We start from the raw sequence: 21,273 nt of genomic DNA, 5'->3' as shown, positions 1-21,273 counted from the left end.
AAAAGATGTTAAGCAAGCCAGAAGAGACATCAACTGAAAGCTACTAACAGAGATACACCATGTCCAAATAGGAAATCTGAACCCCAGAAACCATGGTTTAAAGCAGGGACTGCATGGAAAGGTACATGCTGTTGCACAAGCAAAAGAAACAGCAAACGCTTATGGACACTAGAGGAGGAGGAACACTGAGAATCTTGCCCTTTACTGCCTTGTGTTCAAACATAACAAGCGACAGCCACAAATTACTTGAAATAATGAAAACTGCACTAGACACCCAGGCTTTCTTACAAACTAGCTTGTCATATTACAAGGAGAAGCTCCTTACCACTCCAAAGTGAAAGAACACCGTACAATTTGCCAAACCAACTTACTTTTTGAAAGCTAGCTTTACTCATTAATTTTTACTGTTATTAGTAGTAACAGGTTCTAGGCACCTCAGTTTTTTCTTTTGCAGTCAATTTGTTCCTTGTCAGGAATACAGCTAGCAGTTTTAAATATTCTGCCTTATTGTACCCACCTAGTCACCTTGAACGAGCAAGTGGATGTAGAGCACTTTTTTCTACTGCTGCGGTGTTTCAAAACCCGCGGTAATGTGCTCACCCAAGCAAAAAACTGGAATGACACTGTTGTGGTTTAAATCCAGCTGGCAGCTAAGAACACAGCCACAACTAAAAACACTCCCCCTCACATCCTGGTTTAAAAGAGGAGGAGAATTAAAATCTTGCCAGTGAAGACCAGCTTAGCAATTAAAACAAAGTAAAATGTAATAATACTACTAATAAAAGGAAATAAAAAAGGAGAGAAGCCCCAAGAAAAACAAGTGATAGACAATAAAACTGCTCACCATCTGCTGGCTCATAGCAAATCCTACCCTCTATCCCAGGTTCAAGTCCTCTGACCTGGCTATGCTCCCACACCTGCTCGCTGGCAGAGCATGAAACACTGGACAGTCCTTGACTCAGGGTAAGCACTGCTCAGCAACAGCCAAACCATCAGTGTGTTATCAACATTATTTTCATACTGATTCCAAAACACAGCACTGTACCTGCTGCTGAGAATAAAGGAACTCTTATTCCCAGCCAAAACCAGGATACACCTGAACATAAATTCATACCCCAAACTTCCCAGAAACACATACTACTTTGTAATGGTTGTTTTGATTTGTTTTTTGTCCAGGTTTTATCTGCTACTTATTCTTAGAGTTTTGAAAGATATCTGGAAATGTACCATGATCCTAAGTTTGAAAAATATTTCCCTGCTCCAGAGAACTTTTTTCATAGGTTAACTTCCAATGTTGCTTTAAATCAGATGGTTTGTCTGGGTTTTTTTTCTGGTCTTTACTGATGAATAAAAAAATGTAAAATAATGATAAATTGTCTTCAAAACGTAATTTCTTTCCCCAGCATAAGTCTTAGCTGTCAACTCAAAAAATATGTGCTTGAAAGTATGTCCAAGGGGAACATCCTTTTTTCAGTTTTAACAGCTGTAATTAACAAATAAGAACAACTACTAATCTGCAATACTGAGTAGCTGGGAGAAAGCCATTTCTCTTGCAGTTGGTAAATGCACATAGGAAAAAATTATGCTGAGAAAAGCTGATGTTTTCATTATTTGAAACTGAAGTATGTCTCCACAAACAATTAATTCTTACATGAACACAGCAAAATTCTTCCGTAAGTAAGCCTGGCTTTTTTAGTTTAGAAGGTGGTGGGGAGGAGTGGGGAAGTGAAATAATCAATGCATCCTACTCTAGATGCAAGACTTCATAACCATTATGCAGCATTATTAGGCTCCAAGTGCATTTCAGAAAGAGCTTTGGCTTAACATGCACAAAGTCACAGCTACCAGAAAGACTACAAAAAAACCAGCCACTCTTATCTTCAATAGATCCAGAAACTCAGAAGACAGGAAAGAATTCAGATTAAAAATCCTCTTCTGTTTTAGTAAATGGTACTAAATGCTTCAAATAAGCAAAGGGAAAACCAAAGTAATTTCAACAGCTGGTCAATAGTGTAGAAATCCTGAAGATAATGTGGCTGTGTCCTTGATAACTGCAGGAATTAGTAGATTTACAAAAAAAAAATTAAAGGAATCCTAAAATGAAATGCAGGATCTGAGCCCTCTCAGTTATTTGCTCTTTACTGTGGATTAAAGTATAAGGTCACTAAAACCACAGGCTTGCATACTTTTATTCTCTAGCATTCTACAGCTTTCTATCTACTTGCACTCTGACTTGATGTACTCCAAGAAGATAAAATTCCATAGAGTAGTATAATAAGCCCTTTTCTGGAGTTGTACACAGAAAACCACAATGACAGTCTGGCAAATTTTCACAGTAAGAGCTGCCAGATGAAGTACCGTGATAGAAGAATAAAATGTAGATATATATATATTTTACAGAAAATAAACACATGCAGCTAGAAAGTTCCTTGCACATCTTTTTAAGGTCTTGCTTCTATAACACAATATACTAGCTGCTTCAATACATAACGGACCAGCCATTAACCTGTTAGAGGCATCTGCAGTTTGAAGTCTTGTTACTCAGCTTGTGGAGGCTGAGATAAAGGATCTACTTTCTCTAGGGACATCCAGGTCCTTATAATCCACACAACATCCTTGGAGTGAAAGCTTCAGGGTGTGCAGGTCAGTTACATCACTACCCAAACTGAGGCAGACACTACTGAAACATACCTTTGTTATAAATATTTTGCTCTAATCTCACAGCACAGTTACCCTGAGGGGCAGTTACACTGTAAGAACTTCAAGTTACAAAAGGTCTCTCTCGCACACTAGCTCCCACTAAAATCCACACTTATTCAAGCAGCTGGCCTAGGATCACTAAGTTGTAACAGCAACATATACCTACATACATATATGAAAGAGCAAACAGTGGTGAGATACACCAACTTGGCAGCCTGGGACTCCCAATGTAGAAGCAAACACCACTACCTTAGCTAAAAGCACAGAAAATAGTCCACATCGCTACAGGACCAATGCCAGTTCGCAAACCCCAATGCTTCCACAGGCTTCTTTTAAGTTATGGCAGTCACTGACAGAAGTGAACAGTAATCTGCAGAGAAGTGCAAGATAATGTATATTGCATTAATCTCCAACAAAAAGCAGAGTGTTTGCTGAAAAGCAGAGTGATCCAGTGATGTTTTAATTCACTACATTCAGAAAGGTCCCTAATCTTATTTAGTCATATAAAAAGAGTTAAATGTTTAAAACATCAAGGCCTTGCTTATGCTGTATATTGAGATCAACTCATTAATTCAGGCTAATATATGGATGAATAATCATTTTAAAAATAGCTTGTTTCCACAAAGTTGGAAGTGTGAAGAGTGAATGAATCCCTGGCAGGTTTAGTCCAACAAGTCTTTTCTACCTTTTTTACTTGTAAAAACAAAGCCTATGAACTTCTGAAAAGTCAAAACAGTGTTGTGCCTGCATAACAATGAAAATCATATGGAAGTACAAAGACAATTAAGTGCTATCTAGAGTAATACAAGGGGAAACAATTTCCTTCATCCTCACCTGTTTACATCACTCATTTCCAGGAGACATGCAAAGTTCAATAAATTACGCAGTTTACTCTGAAAAGGCACAGTAAATGCTGCTAAATCCTTTTTAGTAATATTAAATAGCAATCAGAAGTATAAACCACAGAGTGGTCTGGGTTGGAAGGGATCTTAAAGACCATTTAATTCCAACCCCTTAATGGATTTAAGATGTTTAGTTGTGCTCTGGATCCACACATAAGGCTTCTTTGAAACTTAACTCTTTCAGGATTACCCTTGCAGTCCAAACAGGATGGTTCTTCAAGCACCCAAGCTAGCTAAGTAAGCCAGTACTCTGCTGCTGCACTTTTCTCCAACAGGCACACAAAGTTCAAAATCACTTCATTAACTTTGTGCTACAACTCACCAAGTCCCCAGGCCACACCAGAGACTGCATTTTAAAACATGAACTTGAAAATTAAAAAGATGATTTTAAGATCAACCCTCCCTGTCCCCAAAAGAACTGTCCTTCAAGGTCTTGAGCAAGGTGCTCCAGAGAGCAGTCAGTCACCACACATAAATATATACAAATTAATATAAATAGAAATTTGCCTTCAATCCCATTTGGTTTCTACTCGTGATTTCACACTTTAGTCAGGTTTTGCATAACGCATTCTGCTGGCAAGGCACAGTTTTCCAGGCAGCACCTTTTGTCCACATCCCTGCCCTAATCAGAAATTGTAAGGCTGATGAACTCACTCGTCTCAGCACACCACTTAGCAGCACCTAGCAAGTAACCCTGCATATCACAAACTCAGCATACCATAAAAGCACAGGCAGCTTCCTTTAGCTGCCAAATTACTCTACCCTCCCAGCCAAGTGCACAGAACCCTACAAAAACATCTGATACATTAGAGTGATATAGGACTGCAAACATCAAACACATTGGGAGTAAAGACTGAGAAGGAAAAAGAGCTGGGGAGTTTCACAAAAGTAGGAAACCGCTCCTGAAACATGACAAAGTTGTTGTACTCTGTTCATTCATGTGGTCCTCTCTGTATCAGGCACTTGTACTATATGAGCAAATACCTGGAATTCCAGCTACTCATTGCCCTACTATGGTCAAATTTTTCTTTTTTTTTTTTTTGTCATGGGAATACTTAAAACTTTCTACACTGTAAATAAAGTAACTTTGAACACTAAGCCACTCCACCAATATGCCACACTGTCTTCCTCTGGGACATAAAAAGGAAAATGACCCACCTACCTGGCCCCCTACCTTATCTTCAAGGAAGCAAGAAGCCCCAGATTAAGAGCCTCAGATTAAGGCATGATCATATTTTTTTCCCCATCTTCCTGTAAGGTTTAGATGTCCTAAAATTAAAAATTCCATTAAGGGAAGTGAAAGATTTATTAGAGTTGAAGAGAAAGCTAACACTGCTCAGAGCAACAGTGACAAGAGACTTGAAAGAAACTGGCAGTCCAGCCTCAACTGAGATCACTTTCAAAGTCAGGAGTTTTAGATGTGCAGTAGCACTGACAAGGCATAAGGTTTCCAACGGCTCTGCCCTTGCCAGACACTAACATTCACAATGTTATGATAGAAAGAGAGAACACTACAGAGGTTAACAAGTGTCACATGTTCTAGATTCAAGCAGCCAGTCAGATAACACACTTTGTATTGCTTCCACTGAGGACATAAATAGGTTTCCCTTGATTACCAGAAGATTGCTGAACAAGTCACAGCAAGCATAAAAGCCATCTCTAAGAAATCAGCATTTCAGCTGTGCTCTGTTGAAACAGGGCACTTACCCCTCAGAAGAGAAAATCCTTCTCCAAGTCACAGCCTCAGCTGCTTTGGCAGACTATAAATCAGCATTGTGACAAGTGTTTCCTCTGACTCTGCACCAGAGAAGACTGAGTGCTCCATAACCAAGGATCTGATAGACCAGACTCCCTCCTAACACTGCACTGACTATAAGCATATACACGGCCCACACTGAATTGTGACCAGTGTTACCACTGTGAACAACACACACACCATCTGATGACACCACGCACAACTCTAGATATTTTTTTTTTCTATTTCTCTGACCAACTCAGAATCCTTTGCATTTATTACCATGGTACTTCAATGAAAACAGAGAACATGCATGAGAACTAAAATTCTCTGTACAAGCTTTAGTTGCAAACATACTGACATAGCTGCTTCAACAATTTTATGGAAGTGTTCAACTTTCAGGCAGTTTTTCTACAATGACAGTTCTAGACATCTGAATTGTGTGCTGCATTTTACAACTTCACTTTGTGAAACACAGGAATGAGAGAGTACTTCAAAGTATCTGCGAAACTATTATCTTCAAGAGGACAAGATTAAATTTACAAATCAAACAAGATATCCTGTTAGCTTTAGTCTTACAGAAATAGGTGTAAGAGATAGAAATGTGACCCTTCCTCTACATGAGTGTCCATCACAATGTACTGTACACTAGACTACAGCACTCTGGATTGTACTCTAGACTGAAAAAGTCTATGAAATTTTTAAGGGGTCACATAAGACTTGAATTTTACCCCGTGAGCCTATAATGTTCACCGTAAAGAAATGCCACCACAATGTGATGGACAGTTACCGGCCACAAGCCAAACAGGAACACAGATTTTTTTGAAAAAGGTGTGTAAGAGGATCAGGCTTTCAACCAACATGTAAGCTCCACAGTAAGGCAGCTGGATCAAGTCTGAAAAACATGCCATGTAACAGTGATCAGCAGGAATGTCCTAAAGTAGACTTTATCTTCAAGCAGAGATGGTAGAAGGCAGCAGGAAATAATGAAGTTTTCAGGTGCAGAGCAGCTGTCTCCTTGTACTAAAGGTAACAGTATTACCACAGCTTCACAGCTCATACACAACTCTATGAATGTGAAATACAGTCCCAGGCTAGGTCCCTAAGCACATCCTGTCTCACTTTCTAGACAGACATCCTAAACTGCAAATGAAATCCACATATAAGCATTATTAGTAGTTCAAACACAGTTAAGGAGACAAGAAAACCAGACCTACTCACAGGCAGGTTCTCTTTTAAAGCAAATGAATTGTGAATTTTATGAGCATATACCAGAGCTTTGAAGACAAGTTTAAGACATCCCAGTTAGCTGCTTTCTGAAATTAAGGATTCTATATTCCACGAGTTTCAGTTTAGCTAACAATGCCACAAGCACTTCTGAAAACAGGGAGATTATTCCATGATGTGAAAATTAGGCATTAATCTTCCACACGTACAGCTGAATTTGTACTAAAAACAGTGGGAGGTAAAAGAATGTACTTTGTTGGGGTTTTTTTAAGGAGACTACAGTCACATTTTTACCTATATTCAAGTTTCAGAAAAGTAGGTCCAGAAAATGTTTACCATACTATGGTATCTCTCATATTTTAAGTGGTAGCTACTACTGTCTTCTATTTTTTCAAAAGCTGCTAAATCCATCTATCTTGTGCAAGAAGAAAGCATGTGCTTTCAAGTGCCTGACCAGGGGCAGTTCCAATAATTAAGTTTCATCCCATTTTACCCCCTGCCCTAACATTTAAGAGTATTTTTAGGTTATTTTTTGAAATTATACATGCCTAACATTAGATTACATAAAACGTTATCATTATATGATAAATGTTATCTCTGCTGCCTTAAACATGTAGCAGCACTTAAGGTAAATTAAACAGCTATCTAGAGTGGCTGACTGGTATTCAGTTATGTTGCTTTGCCGAGACCAGGGTCTCCTACCCATTGTACAACCACAATTAACTTAAGCAGCAGTTTTGTAATTTGTATTGACATACATCTGCATTAGTGAAAAGCATGTAAGAGTTAACACAGACTCTAAAATATCTAGGCACAATGACTCATTCCTGACAGATTCTCTGGTTAGTAAGTGAAGATAAAAGTGACGTTCATGACCCACTTATCAGATGCTGTTGTCAGTGGGATTCTCACATGAAGAGAGACTCTTCTTCAGCACCCTTTAAAATCTTCAATACCATCAACATTTAATTTAATTACCTTCAGTAAAACAACAAAACACCAATCAGCTATCTTAATTCTTACTGATAACACTTGCAATGGTTTTCCACTAATAGAGAAAGCAGAATTCACTTCAGCTACTAATGTTGCCCCAACAGAAAGTTGTGCTCATTAAGTACATGCTTGGAGATGACCATCAGAAACCTTCACAGATGAGCTTTCTCTCTTACCTTATTCACAAGTAAACCCCTAGCTAAAAATCAATAAAATAATCAGGATTTGGACTTCAAACTGTTCACAAAAAATCAGTAAGTGAGCTCCAGGGTGCCTCCTTCCCCTTCAACAGGTTCTCCAGAGCAGGAAAGCCTTCAAGTTCAACTCCTCTCAATCCTAGAGTATGCTGACAGCTTCAAGGAAATGGGGCAGTTCACTTGTAAGTGGGAGGTGTCCCTGCCCATGGCAAGGACATTGGAATCAGATGCATGTTAAGGTTCCATCCAACTCAAACCATTCTGTGATTCTATGATAATGCATGTGCACTTCATTGTTGCGGATGTGATCACAGAGTGAGTACTAAGTAATAGGGTGGGAGATAACTTGGTTCAAATCCACTGAATGCTCATGAATATTTGGGTCAAGGTAACAGTGGCTGGCCTCAAGATAACACATGGCACTGGCAATCCAGTAATCACGGCTCTAACTCTGACTCTCAGGACAGGACTGTGGTTTCTACTGGGCACAGCTGCAGAGATCACACCTCACACAGGGTCCCAGTGGATGCCCTTTGGGGTACACAAGCTGATCTCTGCCCCAGAGATCTGTGGGCTATGGTTACTTCCTCCCTATTGTTGGCCTTACCCACCAGTGATAGTGGCCATGAAGCGAAACACACTCATTGAAATCAAGCTTACAGGATGGTACCACTCTAAGCCAAAGACAAGACTGGACTGGCTCTCATGTGCTGCCACCAAACTCCACTCTGTTTCCAAACTAGCAGGCACAGAGCGGTGGAGACACAAGCCATTACAGACCTCGGTGATAGTGTAAGTACAGGAGTGTATTTCAACCTCTGTGCTATCCTAAATTTATCATTTAAATGTACTCAACAAGTAACTAGCGCTCATGACAATTCATTTAAGAAGGACAAAAAGAATTACATTTTAACAGAGGAATTAAACCTATAAAACTCTGACATTCGTGCCAAATCTCTTCCTTCATAGAGCCTGGTAACAATCCCTGTTCTGGATTTAGAAGAAAAATTTTCTTTTCAAGAACTCTCTGAAGAAAACCTGAAAATGAGTAAGAACAGGACTGGAACTAAAGAGCTTTCTCCTCAGCATCTGTTATCTTGCTTCAGGCTACTTAAATCAGAAATATGCTCCCAATGCAGTTACAAGGTCAGGCACCATATTTCTCAATCTCCCTTAAAATACTAAAACCTTTTGGAATAAGACTGATGCAGCATTTTTGCTAACAGCTGAAAGTATGCCTCAAAGCTGAGGAGCTGCTCTCTGGTAAGCAGAAAAACTATCTCCATTAGTTTCAACTCTGGAGTTCTCAGCTACTGAGAATGTAATTTAAATTCAGGATCCTTCTAAGACATCAATTCATGCTATATAGAAAACAGTGCACCTTGAAACAAGAGGTCTACAATTAAGACTAGCTCCATTTCCAGGTAAGGAGTCTTTTGAAACTATGTAGCAGCAATGGTGGCTTCTGGCAAACAGAACATCAGACCCATTGTGTAAGGATGTGGACACTTTGGACATTGATCATTAAGATCTTGAGGGTCACTTCTGTGGGCCTGCAGTAGCTTCTGAAGTAATTCCTAAGCAATTTTGACAAGGAATGCTATATATGTGGGATATGCCAGACAGAGACGAACTGTCTTTGAATAGCCATCCCATTAACTGATGAAGTACCAGTTACATCTTTCCAGTCCCAGAACAAGAGGTCAGGAAACACCTAAGGAAGGGACATTTTGTTTCAAAGCATTGAATTCATCACCTACAGAGAAAACAGGCTTGTTTTCTCCATCAACAAGATTTCACCTGAAGACAGCAAGTTGTGGCATCAGCCCAGTCTGGTTTCTTTGGCATCCCCAAGAACATTCAGTATTCTTCACACTGAAGAGCAAAGATTACTCTGAGGTTTAGTCAGGCCAGAACAACTAAAACCAGTGATTTCAGTATCCCAGACTAACATGCTAAAAGCAGGGTACTTCACAGATTTCCCCATCCCACTACCTAACATCCTAAGAGTAAGTAATCTGCTGGTTATTCAGAGGCATAGGGGAACCCAACAACATTATGCCAACAGAAGTCAGCCAGAGACTGTTTAATAAGAAGGAAGCCAAAGAGCACAAATTGATTCAAGTGGGCATCCTAAAGAAACTGTTCAAGTGCTGCAATGCAAAAGCAGCTTTACCTATGAAGTAAGGTAATCTGCCCTTTTTCCAAGGTACAAGCTTCATTACCTGCATCCCTGAAAAGAAGCAGCTTTGCATCAACAAGAGCTGAAGTCAACTTAAACGAGGTTGAATTAAAGTTCAAGGAAACCTTATATCTGCTTTTCCACATGTGAAATCTTCTTTCCTAGTACTGCAAAGCACAGGTTTAAATGTCCTGTTAGCATTTATAGCACTCAAATTAATCTAAATGAAATGCCAATACAGATGCTTAATTTTGGGGTATATAATCCAAAAAATTATTAATCTAAGTTCCTTCTGAGTAGCAGCATCAGCATTGGTTCCCTCTGCCTTTATTCCATTACTTAAGAGAATTGCAGAACACCATCTGAGAGTTCACTGCTTAGAAAAATGAAAAGATACAGAAAACTCCAAAACAAACATACCTGTTATTTTGTCCCTGACCAGCTTGCAGGATTCTATCTCCCCAATGCTGCCAAACAGACTCTTCAGTTCCTCTTGTGTCATGTTCTGTGGAAGGTAGTTGACTATTAAATTGGTCTTGCTGTCTTCTGTGTTCCCAGAATCAACTGGTGATGAGCAATTGTTTATGGTGGCTGAACCATGGGCTGTGTTATTACAAGTTGGTCCATTAGACAGTTGTGTTTCCATGGCAGCAATTACCTGATGAAAAATATAGAAAACAAGAACCATCAAAATTCATATTTCAGCATCTAGTAGGAGAATCCAATCAAGAACCTAAAAGACCTGTCACTAGGCAGAAATGGTACTGCCAAGGCCATATACTGCCCTTACATGCATGAAAAAAACCCAAACAAACACCAATACAGAAGGATGTTAAACTGTTAGTCAAGAAAATACTTTAAAAGCTTGCAGTCAAATAAACTGTATCTTTTACAAGCTCACAAAATAAAATTAGCACTCAAAGCTTAGTTTCCATCCTCTGCCATTCCCTTCATTTAAGGGAATCACAGCCTTTCTCTTATAGAAATTACCAAAGAAAACTGCACTGTCGCAAGAGTAATCATTTCTATAAACTTACAACTGGTTCCTGAAATAACATGAAACGCAGCTTTTAAGGTAATAGCATTTGATTATTTTCAAAAAGAGGTGGGCATTAACTGTATCCAAAGAGTATATCTCATGAGAAATAGCAGAAGTCAAGATTAGTACTTTAAAGAGAAACTTGAGAATATATGAATGTGCTGTGATGGAAAATACACTCTTCCTTGACAACATCCATGCCAAACTTCTGTCACCACAGGAATCAGGTTTCTAAATGCTTTCAATTGACAAAACTGACAATTCCTCTTTCATATTTCTTCCCTTCCCTGAACTCTGAGAACAATTAAATTTGAATCTTGAACTTGATTTACTTTTAGATCACTCCAGAACTACTCTGTGTCTAGAAGATCACAGAAGAGATCCTCCTAGAACCTGTGCTAAGGCAGATGGAGAACAGGGAAGCTATTTGAGACAGCCAGCATGGCTGCACCAAGGGCAAGTTCTGCTTGACCAACCAAGTGGCCTTTCTGTGATGAAGTGACTCCATCAGTGGACAAGGGAAGGGCTACAGATGTCATTTATCTGGCCTTCTGTAAAGCCTTTGACACATTCCTCTACATCTTAATCTCTAAAATGGGGAATATTTATGGGTAGATTAATAGATGGATAAGAAAGTGATTGGACAGTAGCATCTAGAGGTGGTGGTCAATAGCTCAGAGACTCAATGGACATCAGTGACAAGTGGAGTCCCTCAGGGGTCCATACTGGAACCAGTACTATTCAGTGTCTTCACTGATAACACAGACAAATGCATTGAGTGTACCCTCCACAAGTCTGCAGATGACCCCAAGCTGCGTGGTGCTGTTGACACTCCTGAAGCTCAGGATGCCATCCAGAGGGACCTGGACAAGCTCAAAAAGTGTACCCATGGGAATCTCATGAGGTTTAACAAGACCAAGAACAAGGTACTGCACCTGGGTCAGGACATTCCCAGTATCAGCATAGGCTGGGGATGAACAGATGGAGAGCAGCCCTTTGAGAAGAATTTGGGGATGCTGGTGGGTGAGAGGCTGGACATGACCCAGCCATGAGCACCCACAGCCCAGAAAGCCAAACAGGCCCTGGGCTGCATCCAAGGCAGCGTGGGCAGCAGGGGAGGGAGGGGATTCTGCCCCTCTGCTCTGCTCTGGTGAGACCCCACCTGGAACACTGCATCCAGCTGTGGGGTCCCAGCACAGGAAGGACATGGACCTGCTGGAGGGAGTCCAGAGGAGGGCATGGATTAGAGGCATGGAGCGTGTCTCCTGCGGCAAAATGCTGAGAGAATCAGGTTTATTCAGCCTGGAAAAGAGAAGACTTTGGGGTGGCCTAATTGCGGCCTTTTAGTACCTGAAGGGAGCTAACAAGAAAGATGGAAAGAGACATTTTTGAAGAGCATGTAGTGACAGGACAAAGGGGAATGTCTTCAAACTGAAAGAGAGTAGCTTTACATTACATATTAGGAAGAAATTCTTTACCGTGAGGGTGGGAAGGCACTTACCCAGAGAGGCTATGGATGCCCCATCCCTTGAAATATTCAAGATCAGGTTGGATGGAGCTTTGAGCAACCTGATCTAGTGGGGGGTGTCCCTGTTCATGGCAAGTGCATTAGAGTTAGTTATGTACTTTCAGCTCAAACCATTCTGATTCTACTGTGTCTCACCCCAAAGTAACTGACTGTATGATTGCAAGATGCAACAGAAATAATTTGAAGGACTTGTAAACAAGTACTTGTCCACAAGCTGCCATATATACAAAAGGCTCTCTGCCATCTCAGTCAGTGACTGAATGGCAGCAGCTGGTAAATACAATGGATTTTTAATGGCATTCTAATATCTAAGATTTGGGCAGCCTACCCTGTTTGAGACCAACTATCCAGGACAACATGCAAGAGAAAACTGTGTAAGTTAATTCTCCAGAAATACATATTTCAACACAAGAAGTTCACTATAGAAATCCATCAATCACTGAAATTCAACCTCATAATTAAACTGCTAAGAGGAGTTCAAGAAAAAGCCTCTTGTAAAATCACAGAGCAGCATCAGGACCTCTGAAGGGTCTGTCCTAACAGTCCTGTTTAAAGCACCGTATGGAATCAGTGCATATCCAAACAGCTGATAAGGTCAACTCTGTTCAGGGACTGCATAACTGAACTTCCTAGTAACACGAGAGGGGGTAAGTTGAGTTTCTTATTAGAAGTACAACTTAGACATTCCTGGGAACACATTTCTGTGTTCTGCATACAGAAGTATTTTTCAAGAGGTTACTTCAGCACAACGCAAAAAAGGGATACATCTATTAAGAACACTCATTAGAAAAGCGTGATCTAGTTTTTCTGAAGAGCTACAACTGGAACAACATTTTCTTCCCTTGTGACAAACTCCAAGGGGTAACCTGCTCCTGGCACTGACGAAACAAGTCCACTGCAAAGATGATAAAGTAGATTATCCCAATTAAGATAAATTACTTTTCAAAACGTTAGCATATCTGTTAAAGGTAGTCACCAATGCTGTGCTCTGAGGCTCTGCAGGATTGCGTTTTTCCCCTTTTCGTCTTTTATTCTCAAATTTGAAGTGTTCATTGATCAAAATTAGCAGGATTTAGCAAGGACAACAAACAATTCTCTCTTAATTGCACATTTATTTTCATGTTCAGGTGGCAAGAATGAGATCCTAAGCCAACATTCAAGTGAACAGCTGCAGTAGCCTGTGTGTGCTGAAAATTTCAGCATCTCTCAGCTATAGAACCATCTGCTCTGAATAAAGTGATACTAATGTTTTACAAATAATGCATACCCCACTAATAGGCTTAAGAGAACTGTTCATAAAAGACAAAGCACTAAATATTTTTCACTCAGAAAAATAGTTCGAGATAAATTTACAGTTTTTAAAAAATTCTTAGAATAGACTGGCAAATATACTTTTAAAATAGTAATCATAAAAACACAAGTATACAGGTTTTAAAAGTTACTGCAAGTTAGTATTCAGACCATACCAAAACCATTTTAGTACAATACTACTCTTCAATTATCCACCATGTATTTTCAATTAGTACTAAAATCTAATTGACATTAGAAGAAAGGCAAGCCTCTGCAGTGTAATTTCTACAGGAGATCACCGTATTACAGAAAAAGTTGTCTTGGTATGCCCGTGTACTCTAGGCTCTCACAGAATAGGAACACCACCTACAGCCTATAATGAAACATATAAGCGAGTTAGCATTCCAAATGGAAGGTTATAAGACTTTGGTATGGCCTCAGCACTATTAACATGTAAAAAAGTAGCCTACAGAATTTAAGAAAAGTCCCACAGACCCCAGTCCAAGGCTCTGCTGCCCACGAACCACTTCTAAGCAGAGAAGCCACATCACACAGTCTGACTGCCATGTTAGTTTGGAGTTGCCGTCTGCAATATGGACACAAAAAGTACCGTATGTTAGATTAGCAAGATAATGCAACAAATCAGTTTGTACAAATTTACAGTAATTGCATTTATATTCCCAGCATGTCCATGCAGTGTGGCTTAATTGGATTTGAGGCAATTCCAATCTAATCTTTACAAATTCAGATGTAAAATTATTCCTCTTACGTGAAATAAGATGCTTATTTTTAAGAAGATTTAAAAGATAATGCAGTCTAGTTACCCCTGCATCTACCCTGGGAACTACCTCCAGAACCACATCAGCCTAAAAGAAACTATACCACAAAACAGATTTTTAAATCTTCAAGACTGAAGAGGAAAGAAAGGAAATACAGTGAGTTGATTTTCCATCAGCATATAAGATGATCATGCACTACTGAAAGATAGCTCCCCTTACATGTCTTTCCCAGCCCACAGGAAAAAAAAAAATACACAAAGATGACAAATGACTTTGTTAGAATCCAGTCCGTTCTTAAAAATCCTATGTTTTAAAAATTAAGTAAATTAAAATCTTGTGCAGATGGTATTCACTAAGTTTCCTTGCAATACATGTTTAAAAGTACCACTGCACGTATCACCAGTGGCAGTGGAGTCAAGGATTTATCAAGTGGAATAACTGGAACAAAACATGCAAGTGTTTTTCATAAGAGTATTTTGGTAACCAAGAAGATTGCTCTTTAACTAAAACATCACTGAAAATCCAGTTGGATTTACATTGAACAGTGCTAGAAGGATACCACAAAAGCTAATAGGCCATTTGCAGATGACTACAGGTAGTCCAGATGTGAAATAGAACCACAATAGGAACAAATAGAAAGACTCCTGACCACTGTCACAGCTTAAGATTGCTGTTAGTAAAGAGATCCTTCTTGCCCATGGTTAGCAGATGAGGTAAGTCTAAACTTGATAAAAAAAGACTTAGGTTTCAGAAGGCTGCGGCATCCAGGGTTTATAAAGACGTACTTCAAAGCTTATTTCTGGTTTAAAATGGTGCAAATTACTTTTCATGTCAGTTTGCTACCAAAGTCCATATGGTTAGCAGACTTCATGTCTGGTCTTTATTTTTAACTTAGGTTAATAAAAACCTTCAATCACCTTTTCATGCAAAATAGTGAGGCTTTGGTATCAACTTCAAGTCTGCATGCCATTCGCTGTGGTCTCAACCCAAAACCAACAGTAACAACTTCTCAAGCTCTCCATTGGTTCATAGGCAAGTATGTTGATAAACTGCTTACTACCATGAATAAAATCTGGAAGTCCCAACTGACTTCTTTTAAGTTGAGACAAGCCTTATTAAGAAGATTGCTTTAAAACAGTGTCCAAAACGCTGTCCTACAAAGACTGTAGTGACGTATGCAAGATAATGTATTTGGATCTCCATGGTTCTCAGCAAAGCAGCATGACTCCACAGATTATTTGTTTCCTGTGAACCACAGGCTGCAGATAGAAAACTTCAATAGGACAGCTTACTTGTTTGTACAGTACTTCAGTTTACTCACTAGAGACTCCACTGTTCTCTCAAACACTGCCGCACTTCTCAAAGAAAGCCAAGAGCACCTGTCATTTGAGGTACTTTCAGCTTGCATAACACATTTATCTGCACTGAAGCATTCTATACAGCACTTGCAATCAGCGTGCAAGTCAGTTCTCTGACTAAAAAAACCATTATGTCTCAAAAAGGTATTTTGCTCTAACTATTCTTCTACCATTTTTATTACATTCAAAGACATACAGACTGCTCTCTTATGTCTAATTTGGAAAACTGGAGTTCTTACCATTTTATTTACACTTCTACCTGACCTAAAAACAATATTAACTATAGCTAATTACATTCTAGAAAAAAAACAAAAGCTTTCTGAAATGAATTTTCAGCCTTAACACTGTACTAAAACAGCACATTAACACAGAATTTGAACTGTGACTTTTCTTCCCCCTTCCCCCAAAAAGGCTTTAAAATACTGAACTACTGAATAATCTCCAGTACCATTAAAAAAAGCTAATTCAGTTTTTGACTATTAGCCTCAGAGACAATATTACACTTCAGGTTATTAAAACAGCTTAGCAGTTACTGCATTCAAAACCTATAAAACCATTATGTTCAAGAAACAGGGTTCTATACCTACTAAGGAAAAGTTTGTCTTAAAATACATTCAGATTAAGAGGAGAACAATAAAGTCAAGTTGACCAAGTAAATCTGCTTCCTCTATAATGCTGAAAAGAAGCAGAACTAAAGACACAGTTGTTCAGTTCAGCAAACTGAGTGGTTCTCTTTAACATACAGTACATGGCAGCAATCTGTCTTTCAATAAACTTACTTCTAGTTCACCAAGCACAGGTAAGATTTTAAACCCAAACACTCAAACACTGTTTATGGCATTAACGGAATGCCAGTTTCTTATTAGCTGCAGTTCAAGCAAGTCATGAGTAAGGTTTGCCTAGCAGAGAAGCAAATAGGCTTTTTTTGTTTTTCAAGAGAAAAGACATCGGAAGTTCAAAAGCCATATGGTATGTAATTAGTTCTGGTTGCCATAGAACAGTTCCAATTATAACAGCAGATTTTTATATGAGAGCTTTAGAAAATATAGTGGAGCAAGGAAGATGAAGACTGGCTAAACAATAGTCACAGTGGCTTACTAACTTTCTCTGCAACACAGGTACTTTGGGCATAACATACTCAACTATTCATGCTCAGCTGAAAATGCAGGCTGACGCTGGATCCTGGAAGTGTTGAGACAGAACCAAGGAGGTGACAAAACAGATAAGCCTTCAACCACCTTTACCTCCTCACATGCATACACATGCTAGGGAGAAACGTTTAGTGCATGACTTCTGGCCAAAGTCTTTCTACCACCTGTTTCAATTCATACTTGTTCATCCTGGTCATTGCTGGGCAAGAAATCATTTCACATAGGTTTTATAGTCAAAATTTAATTCTACTTATAGACAACACATCAAAAAATCACTGCAGAGATGCCTGCCCCGATTACACTACATACTTCTAAGTGGTATTATTACAAAAAGGTGATTACACTCTGAATTTAGGCCAGCAGATACTAAACACATCTGCCTCTTTCAATATGTTACCACTGTTCAGGGGCAACCCAAGCTAGACCACGAGATGCCTCCAGCCTCAAGGGTCACAGCTCATACAGTGCTCTTGATGAAGTCCTAAGAGATGCTAAACATGCTCCTGAAGATTCTCCTAAAGGCTTACATACCAGGAAACCTTCAGAGCATGCTTTAGAATTTAGTGTTTGCCCTTGCATCCTGTTTCCCAGTGCAATGGAAGCATGCATCAATTACAACACATCACCATTTGCACAAGCAAATACTATAGATTTTGTTTTCATAATACCAAACTCCAGAACAAAAAACACCTCTGGCTGCGTACAGTATTCTTTATTTCTTCCAGACAGAAAGGTCTAAACCAGAACTTTGGTCTCTGCTTGTAATGAAGTTGTTCTCTTTCCAAAGGATTTATTCCATCTACTTTGACTTACAACAGTAGTTAATGCATTTTAACAAGGCTAAGTTGTTTCTTGTCTGTGAGAACTGTTGCTAAACATGTTACGCAAAAAAAAAAAAAAAAAAAAAAAACACCAAAAAAAAAAAAAAACACCAAGCCATCATCATTATTTGAGGGGTCAGAGAAAGGTAAGATCTGGCACAATACAGATGCTAAATTTTGCTTTAAAAAAATAGAACTCACCAAAAAAAAAAAAATTTGGGGTATTAAAATTTTAAGTGCAGATTTATTAATACTTTGAATAGCTGCAACTCTTCATGCTTCCCCTTAGTGATTTTTATCTTTACTAGAGTGTTAATTTGAAGAACTCCTTTTTTACAAATGGTCAGGTATCCTACAAGCATGCATGAAAGAACAGTACTAATTCATGCACGCCCAAAAAAGTTGTACAGTAAGAGATAACATAGGTTTTATAGTCAGAGACTGTTCAATCCAGCGTATGCAAAAGCTATTACATAGGTTGCTAGAACATCCCAAAGCCCTGTATGGGTAAAGGCACACACAGGCCAGAGGGCATGTCTTCAGTTAACAACCTTGACTGTCAGAACAGAACACTACTCGCTTTTTCAGTTTCCCTACAAGAAGAATAGTTGTCAAGGAAAGCTTGATGGTTACTCTGAGGTCCACACATTAACAGCACATCTTGTGCTTGGTGAGTCTGCACAAACAGGGTAAACAATGCTTATTTCTTCGTCTCTATTTTCACGTTTTCTTCATTAGCATAAATCGCCATTTCTCCATTAGCAGCCCTCCCCACCTGCATATACATTCATTTGCTGTTCCCTCCACTGCACTATTTAAAAATCTGCAGCACAAACTACATAAGGATATTGCCTGATGAGAACTCATGCAGCTCAGAAGAATGAACCAGAACAGTATCTCTTGATCTATGCTAAGTTATATGGAAGAACTTTGATAAGATAGATGAAAGACAAAAACTGCACAGAAAACTTAGAATTTTTCTGATAATGAGGTGGTATCAAATTTGCAAGTAACTTAAATAGTTACTAATGTAAACAAAAGCAATTAAGATAAGACAGGTTGAGTCCTTTGCAACAATAAAAAGCAACTTCTAGCCTCTCAGAAGTGGTAGCTTAGAAGGGGAACCTTTTCACACTGCCTTTTCAATGAATCACTAAAGAAGTAATACCACTTAACATTTCTGTATCTTGGCCTCAAAGTCATGATGAGTTGAAGTAAGTGAAGAAAATGAAGATGATTATGAAAAAAAAAATTATATGAAATTTAGGCAAAAGGATTGTAATTCACCCTTGTGATTGCTGCTGCAGAAGTTAATCTGCAGAAGATATCAGCAGGAATGAAGAGGCAGCCAAAGCAGACTGTCCTATTCCAGGTAAGCAGTGAGAAGAAAACTGAACAACTGCAGACACTTGAACAATAAACAGCTATTAATAGAGGCATAAAAGAGCTTAATTGTGCTGGTGACACTAAAAGCAGGAAGAAAGTGCAAATTATTTACTCAATGTAAATATCTGCAGGAACACTAAAAATGTATACATATATTAAAACAAAAAAAGTCTTCACTCAGTATGAAGTGCTTTTGGAAACTCTTGACATTCCTACAAGATACTGAAGAGTATTAGGATACTCTAAACAATGCCCTACTAAAGCAACTATGTGTTAGGAATGAAGCCAACAAATACTTGTAAGCAGTTCTGAAAAAATAATGCATGTACAGCAAGGCAAGGACATTGCTTGACAATGGACTAATCTAGAGAAAATACAGGACTACTTCTGACTGAAATTACTGATTATCCTATCAGGTAGGGTCAAAAGAGGAAAACACACAAGGTAACTTAAGTTTTCCTAGAAACCACATTAGAAAGATCAACTCTAACAGTCTTCTGTAAAGAAAACAAGCACCTCCATTCCATTAAGGTATCAGTTCAAGTGAGACTCCAAAAGTGTAACCATTTTTACGTTCCTAATAATTCAGGTCAATTTAGACACACAACCACTTCTACCAACATAACTAATTCCCTGAGCAAGATAGCATCAACATGCATTACTAATTAGCTCATATACTAGAAAAAACCTCCAAAACTCAGCACAAAATTACACTCTTTCTTTTCATTGCCCTCCTTCATATAAAAAAAGTTCAAAGCCAGCTAAGGGAAAATGATTACTTTGGTTATATTTGTAATTTTAACTAAATGTCAAGTTGAGGCTGTTTGAACATAGCCAATACTGATGTTCAGAAGGAGTTTCACCAAAACTGTGACTGGATCACACAAACTATTCAGATCTCAATAAATAAGCTGTGAACAACTCCAGACTTAACCAATACTTTAAATAAGACTGATTTTTAACAGGAAAGATTTTTCAACTGCACTCTACCAGTCACAAAATCTTGGCAACTGTTTATTGCTCTTATTTGCTGTCCTAGTCTCCTGTGTTAGCTCTCACAACCTTCTAGCAAAGTGCTCTCCAAGGCAATACGGCTCTGTCAAAATGAATATATATTCTTCAAGAGGTAACTGCATTTTATTGCAGACATTTCATTTCAGCCTTATACATCTGCAGTACTCTGGAGCCTACTAACACAACAAAACAGAAGATTCAATGAGGTGAAAGGAGACAACTTGATGACTCTTCAAATATAGAAATTTGATAGGTTGAAGGGTTTCAAAGTCAACATCCACTTGAACTCGCTAGGATGCCTACTTCAATTTTTCAGCATTTACCTCAGTATTCCAGTTGGGCCATGTAAAACTTTTCCCCCTTTCATACTGCAATTACATCCTTCTTTGCCACTGACAATTTCAAAAGCTGATGTTTTACCAAGAGAGAGGAAGCAAACCAAGTTAGTCTGACTGAAGAGATATACAAATCAAAAAACACAAGTTAGAAAAACAGGCTCCTCCTAATCAGGAAAGCGTGTCAACTTCAAGGCCACACACTACTCCATTTACTCTCTTCCTGAAGGACAACACACCTACATGGTTTTGTCCCTCATGCACTCAACTTTCTTCCCTGCAACAGAGGGCCCAACAATGGATGACAGGATTCATCTTCCAGGATAAGGAAGACAAAGTTAGAGGAACAGTTCTCTTGTGCTTGCTTTTCATGGCAGCACTCCTTGCTCAAAGCTCAAGGAAACCAGAGAGATAGTTAGGCCCAAAACGCACTAGCATTCACAGACAATCCATCAGAGGTGCACCTCAGCAGATCCACAGGGCATGATCTTGGTATCTCCATCACAGCCCTACCCTTCAAACCGCAGGATGAATCCCCTCAATGTCCTCCCTTCAGGGGAGTTTTTGTTCTCTAACAGGGAACTTTTAGCTCAGATGTAGTTTAGACAAGGGAAAAGTTGCATGACTTAGTATCTG

At 39.0% G+C, this 21,273-nt stretch overlaps 1 protein-coding gene across 9 annotated transcripts in view; it reads right to left on the bottom strand.

Moving 5' to 3' along the window:
* ELAVL2 (ELAV like RNA binding protein 2) overlaps positions 1–21,273 on the bottom strand; it is a 93,479-nt gene that overhangs the window by 37,275 nt on the left and 34,931 nt on the right. For 6 of the 9 annotated variants that reach the window (XM_032096306.1, XM_032096308.1, XM_032096303.1 and 3 more), the window contains exons 2-3: positions 14,289–14,379; positions 10,357–10,594 (exon numbers count right to left, since the gene is read on the bottom strand). In XM_032096306.1, coding sequence (XP_031952197.1) covers positions 10,357–10,594; positions 14,289–14,360 — 310 coding nt within the window. In that variant the 5' untranslated portion in view covers positions 14,361–14,379. The remainder of the gene's footprint in view (positions 1–10,356; positions 10,595–14,288; positions 14,380–21,273) is intronic. The other 3 variants (XM_032096311.1, XM_032096310.1, XM_032096309.1) reach the window with 1 other exon arrangement.

The sequence above is a fragment of the Corvus moneduloides genome, chromosome Z (assembly GCF_009650955.1).
Source record: "Corvus moneduloides isolate bCorMon1 chromosome Z, bCorMon1.pri, whole genome shotgun sequence".
NCBI lineage: Eukaryota > Metazoa > Chordata > Aves > Passeriformes > Corvidae > Corvus > Corvus moneduloides.
The sequence above is the reverse complement of the archived record's forward strand: the minus strand, read 5'-3'. Positions and strand labels throughout refer to the sequence as shown.